This window comes from Herpailurus yagouaroundi, unplaced genomic scaffold (assembly GCF_014898765.1).
Source record: "Herpailurus yagouaroundi ecotype Mexico unplaced genomic scaffold, PumYag 76128, whole genome shotgun sequence".
Taxonomy (NCBI): Eukaryota; Metazoa; Chordata; class Mammalia; order Carnivora; family Felidae; genus Herpailurus; species Herpailurus yagouaroundi.
In genome coordinates this window covers 1-6,700 of record NW_024421091.1, presented here as the reverse complement: position 1 = coordinate 6,700, position 6,700 = coordinate 1, and the positions used below count along the sequence as shown (strand labels likewise).

Sequence of the window (6,700 nt, the reverse complement as noted above, 5' to 3'; positions counted from 1 at the left end):
GCTGAGCTGTGTGTTGGGAAAGAAACTGGCCGGGATTTGCTTCCTGCCTCTAGATCCCCTTGGGTCTGAGGTTTGTAGGCATCGCCTGGACACTGCTTTCCACAGCTAGCCTCCAGATATTTCTTCAACTTCTCTGATCGATTTCTGTAACCTTGCCTGTATTCTGTGTCCGTTCTTTAAATTCTCTTCAGGTAATCAGTCCTGAGTGAAATGTTGTTTTATGCCATGTCCCTAACCCAGGTCAGAGCAGGACACAATAGTTATTCAGTAATGTGGCAGTGGAAGTAATAGCAGTAATAATGATTATTCATTTTGCTAAAAATTTGGGCTATAGCTAGGTTTAGAAGATTCTGGCCTGGCGCTTACAAGGACCCTCTTTGTGTATCGTGACTCAACTGAGGACTATGCATATGAGTCAGATATTATCATTACTAGCATTGTTGCAGGTTGACTTGGATTTGAAAATGTGGCTTAGACTTGCTTTTCTGTTCCTTTCCTCTGAATTGAAGTCACCCAGGCACATAGGCATAGCCCTGGTGCTCTCCTTCCCTTTCCAGAGCCATGGCCAGTCAGCATGTCTGATTGAGATGAGACATGTTCATGAACCACATAGAGAATTGGATGCCTTGTATTGTTGGCCAGGCAGAGGCAAGGATCCTTTCCATAATCCCACTAATCTGTACTCACCCTACTTAGATAAGCATGTGGGGGATGCAGTGAATGGAATCCAAAATGTCCTTTAAAACTTTGTCCCCCAGAGTCACTTAGAAACCTCTGCCTCAGCCTTTGTTACCATAACTGGCACATCTTTTCATCTCTTCATGCATTCCAGAAGCCTCTGGGTCATCCCTGACTATGCTCTCTTAGTCTCACTCTCTCCCAGAGCCAAATACCATTTTAATGACTTTTCAAACAATGTCTACTTTTTATTTTGATGATTTAAAAGTTTGATTTAGTTCATAAAATATATTGAGTGAATGCTATATTGCCTCTGACGGTAGGTAAGGCTCAAATGTTTTCTCAAAAGATGCTTTCCCCGCCTCCGCAGAACCGAGTTTGACCTCTCCCTTCAACATGCTCTTAGGAATCTGCCCCCTTCTTTGTCTAACACACTCTGCTTAATTGCCTGCCATATCTCTTTTGCCACGAGTACATCGTAAACCCCTACAGGCAAGAACTGAGATCCCCGCAGGTAGCACAGGCCCTGGGATATGATCGTTTATCAATGGATACTTGGTGAACAATTTCAGAAGTGTGCAATGTGTACTTCATCCTATGAATACACAACTCTTGCTTCTCCCCTCTCTGGTAACTTCCGGCTTTATCAAGCACACTTCCTTCTCCCTCAAAAATGAAAACTGTAGGGAGACGAAGTGGTGTAAGTGACTAATTTGTTTAAGAAACCGCAGAAAAGACATCAGAACGGGGGTATCTAATTACAGGTGATAAGCATGGAATATTTACTATGTGCCAGGTATTAGGCTTACCACTATACACATGTTAGTTCAGTTATTCCTCACACAACGTCTTGGGTCCTTAATACTATTAGCTTCATTTTACAGATGGGAAACCGAGGCAAGGAGAGCTTAAATAAGTTCCCCTGGTAGATGCAAAGAATAAATTGTGAGCCTGAGATTAAAACAAGCCAACTGACAGTCCTTGATATCATGTTATGTATAGTTTAGCAAAGAAATGTGACGAGCTTACACCATGCTAGACATTCTCGAAGATTCGTGGCATGCATTCATCCATCCATCCATCCATCCATTCACAGGGTTAAAACCATTCAGGGAAAGCCTTGTATTTACCATTGTGCTGTCGATGGAGAGAGGATATGCGAAAGTCAAAAGATTTGAGTCCTTAAAGAGTTTCTGCTTCATGGTGGGAGGGATGAGGCAAGCATATGTAAAGTTTCCCAATCAGGTTTCCATTTGTTAAGAATTCCTGAAGATCATGTTAGTAAGTAGTATAGAGTAGAGCTGGCACTCAAATGGCCATAATGCAATGGGCATAACAATAGTGTATTAGCACAATACAAATTTATTGAGAACCATCTATATTCAAGGTCTGGGGAATAGGCTGGCTTTAACATAATGAGCAAAAGCAGACATGGACCTTGCCTTCTGGAGCTGACACTCAGGGGATGAGACAGTCATGAATCAAAGTTACTTAGAAAACACAATTTAATTCATGGTTGGATAAAGGTAAAAACAGATGGAGAAAAAAAATTTTTTAAGTGCAAAATAAATTGTTATAAAATATACCTAAGTATGTGTATTCACAATGAAATATGAAACTCGGGAATTTGAAGGACTTAGGGCCTGAAAGTAAAGAAGGTAAAAAGAGTAAAGTAAAGAAGGTAAAAAAAATATACAATAGGCATCAACCAACCCAAAACAAGGAAAATACTGCTGGTAGTCTATGAATATCAGGCAAAAGCACTTTTAGATTTTAATCACCAGAGTTGGGATAAAAAATTAAAAAATGATAAAAGAAATAATACTAGTTCTTTACAGGACATGAGATAATAAAATAGGAAAAAACTGGGCTGCCGGGGTGGCTCAGTTGGTTAAGCTTCCGACTTTGGCTCAGGTCATGATCTCACCCTTGTGGGTTCAAGCCCTGCCTTGGGCTCTGTGTTTACAGCTCAGAGCCTGGAGCCTGCTTCAGATTCTGTCTCCCCCTCTCTCTGCTCCTCCCCTGTTCGCACTCTGTCTCTCTCAAAAATAAATAAACATAATTTTTTTTTAATTAACAAAATAGGAAAAAATTACAAAGGGAAATAAAACCAGAAGCATCTCTCTCAGTTTTTGTGTATGAAGCAATCAAACATTTGTAAGGTACGGAAGATCTTAAAAACAAATAAATCAATAACTAGATTGGCCTGGACTTCATAGAGCTGTGTTCTGCCCAACCAATCTATTCTGAGAGGAATTTCAACAAAATTGACTTTCAAAACTTGTAGTCTCGGGAGAAAAGGCCAATGATGAGAAGTAGGGTGCCATGAAATGGATGGACATGCATATTGTCCAGCACAAAATGGACCGCCTATAATTACTGAAGAGGAAAAATTATAACACCCCTCTTTTGTTGCTATTTTCTCTGTGAACTCTTAAATCTGGATACGGTGCATTCAGACTTGGGAATTGGACCAGTTTGGGCAAGAAAGAAAAGATGACCAAGGCATGCATCACTGATGACAAATTGAAACATATGTTAAGACATAGTAAGGAAGATATATGATGGCAAGTACCAGAATACAAGAGTGGACACAGATCTAATATCAACTATGAATAACTTTTTTCTTGCTCTTCTCATAGCCACCAGCATTGGCTCAATGAAGTTGGTGTCCTGTGCCTTCTGAGAAAATAGTGAACATAAACTCTGGAGACAATAAAGTATTTCTATACATTTTAATGGTATCTTCTGTCAGAGATCCCTCAAGAAAACTCTTTAATGTTCAAACTTTCAGATGAGAGGTGATAAAACTGTCTTTATAAAAATAGTTTGCGTTGACAAAGGCTTTGACAGGTTGGTCCCACAGGAGAGAACCATGAAGCAAACTGATACAAATATGAAAAATTCATACATGACAGAATTTTTACTAAAATCATTTTGTAATTATTTTTTTTAAGTTTAGGAGTACCTGGGTGGCTCAACAGGTTAAGCGTCAGACTTCAGCTCGGGTCATGATCTCATGGTTTGTGAGTTCAAGCCCCATGTCCAGCTCTGTGCTGACAGCTCAGAGCCTAGACCCTGCTTCAGATTCAGTGTCTTCCTGTCTCTCTGCCTCACCCCCGCTTGTGCTTTGTCACTCTGTGTCTCTGAAAAATGAATAAACGTTAAAAATTTTTAAATAAAAAATAAAACAAATTAAAAATTTTTAAGTTTGTTTATTTATTTTGAGAAAGAGACATGAGTGGGGGAAGGGGCAAGGAGAGAGGGAGAGAGAGAATCCCAAGCAGGCTCTGGGCTGATAGCACAGAGCCTGATGGGGAGCAGGATCACATGAAGCCATGAGATCATGACCTGAGCTAAAACCAAGAGTTAGACAAGGGGCACCTGAGTGGCTCAGTTGTTAAGTGCCCAACTTTGGCTCAGGTCATGATCTCATGGTTTGTGAGTTTGAGTCCCATGTCAGGCTCTGTGCCAACAACTTGGAGTCTGAAGCCTGCTTTGGATTCTGTGTCTCCCTCTCTCTGCCCCTTCCCTGCTCATACTCTGTCTCTCTCCTTCAAAAATAAAAAAAAATTAAAAAAAATTAAAGAAATAAAAAATTTTAAAAAAGACTTGGACACTTAATTGACTGAGCCACTCAGACACCCCTTTACTAAAATCTTAATAAGAGCCATTTGGAGTGTTTAAAAGTTGGAAAAATTAATTATTTTCATAAAATGACAATAATAATTATATTGCAACATTTGTAATACCAGGAAAAATAAAGGCTTAAATATGCAAAAGTAAAACTTTAAAGAATTGAAAGAAAATATGAAAATATCTTTATAATAGGAAAGAATTGTTTAGGCAAAACATACAAAGCACAGCCATAAAGAGAAGATCAACATTTGAACTATGTTATGTAGTTCTATACCACCAAATATCTCATGCATAAAAGTGAAATACAAGCTACAAACAGGTTGAAGTATTTGCATTGCATATGTCATCAAAAGGCTAGTATCTACTACTGAATACATAAGGAGCTATTGCAAATGGACAAAATAAAGATAAAATAACCCAGCTGTAAAATGAACAAAGAATATAGACATACAACTGAAAGAAAACTTTTCCGTTAGTATCAAAGCACTTAAAAACACTCCGCTTCACTTGTAATGACAACACAAAAGCTTAAAGAAGAAATTAGAATCCATTTTACACCCATCAGATTGGAAAACATTTTGAAAGTCTGACAGTATATAGGAATTGACAAGAATATGGAGTAAAGACCAAATTCACACACTGTTTTTCAGACAGCACTAAGTAGAGCAATTTGGCAATATCTCCTAAATGTAAAGATACTCTTTTATGACCCAGAAATTACCCTCTTGCAACTTTACATGGAGGAACTCTTGAACTCTTCCACATTCAGAATTTCAGAGCAAAATGGTTTTCTAGATTTTCATATTACCAAGGAACAGGAAAAATGTATTCCCCCATCAATAAGAGAATGGATAGATAGACTATGGTATATTTATATACTGACTTGGACTTTACCAGTGACAGTTCATGCTCCATGAATCAGCATGGATGAATCTAACAAGATTCAGTGAAAACAGACTAACTTGCAGTAGGATAGCGTGACTTCATTTATAACAAATTTTAAATCTGCCAAAATAATATTATATAATTTTATGGACACATTAGTGCAGGAAATAGAGGAATGGAATCAGGCGGGGAGGGCTCGGTTTGAGAATAGCTGAGTTTGGGAAATATTTGAAGGAAAACTGGCACGTATGAAGCCTTAATGATTAGGTCATTTGCACAGGTGGTCTTTATAATATTTCCTATTTTTTGATGTATGTTGGAAATAGTTTGTGATAAAAAAGAAATACAAGTGAAACCACAAAACCAGTTTTACGATGAGGGTGGATATTGATTTAAAAAAAAAAAAAAACCTTCTAAGGAAAATACGCCATTCCATCAAAGCCTTATGACTAAGGATTCCACGGGACCAGTATTGTCATTCTAAATATTGTTTAGAGTAATAATCAGAGATACATAAGATCTTCTTTGTTATATGATTACTGTAAAGAGCAAAAGAGAAAATAAACCCTCTCACCTACTATAGTTGGGAAGTTTCTGCTTATTAGTTTGGAAATTAATAAGCACTATAAAAATCAAACATATGGGCATTGACATAACATAATTTGGTACTTCTGTCTTTTATAACTTTGTATCACTATGAGTATTATGCATGGAAACTTCTTTTATTTATTGAATGTATAAACCAATAATAATGCCTTCTGGTTTTGTCTTTGAATTTATAGGGTTTTTTTTTTTTTTTTAATTTACTCAGATGGAACTATAAATACTAGCAAATAACTTGACACTTTCAAGATCCAGATGTGAACAATAAAAGTCGAAAAGTAATCAATGACAGAAGGTGATTTGTTAATCTTAAATGCTCATTTATTGGTGAGACGATAAGATATATTACATACCTGCAACCAAATTGTCTATTTAATAAGTAATTTCTCTTGGACAATTTTCCTGATTGCTTGTTTAACATCTTTGTTCCGCAGGCTATAGATCAAAGGGTTTAGCATAGGGCTCACAAAGATATAAAAAACTGCGACAATTTTCCCCTGTTCTACAGATGCCTCGGAAGGCGGTCGCAGGTGCATGCAGAATAGCGTCCCATAAAAGATGGTGACGGCCGTCAAGTGGGACCCACAGGTGGAGAAGGCCTTGCGCCTCCCCTCTGCAGAACGGATGCGCAGAATCGTCGTGAAAATGAAAATGTAGGAGATGAGAATGATGGCAAGAGAGCATGTGAGATTGAAACCAGCCACCACAAACATGGCAGTTTCTTTGACATACGTATCCGAGCAGGCAAGGACTATGAGAGGTGGGTCCGCACAGTAGAAGTGGTTGATTTCATTAGGTCCACAGAAGGAGAGGCGAAGCATCAGGATGGTCTGTGCCAGGCCATTTGCAAAACCGTAAATATAAGGCGTAGCAACAAGAGAGAGGCAGACACATC

The 6,700-nt window shown here is 38.2% G+C and overlaps 1 protein-coding gene across 1 annotated transcript; it reads right to left on the bottom strand.

Moving 5' to 3' along the window:
* Positions 1 to 6,173: 6,173 nt before the first annotated feature.
* Positions 6,174 to 6,695, bottom strand: LOC121026322 (olfactory receptor 1030-like; the record flags this gene model as incomplete). The annotated part of the gene is made up of 1 exon (XM_040469182.1): positions 6,174 to 6,695. A coding segment is annotated over one exon (522 nt), but the record flags the coding sequence as incomplete, so codon positions are not given.
* Between the last annotated feature and the right edge of the window lie 5 nt (positions 6,696 to 6,700).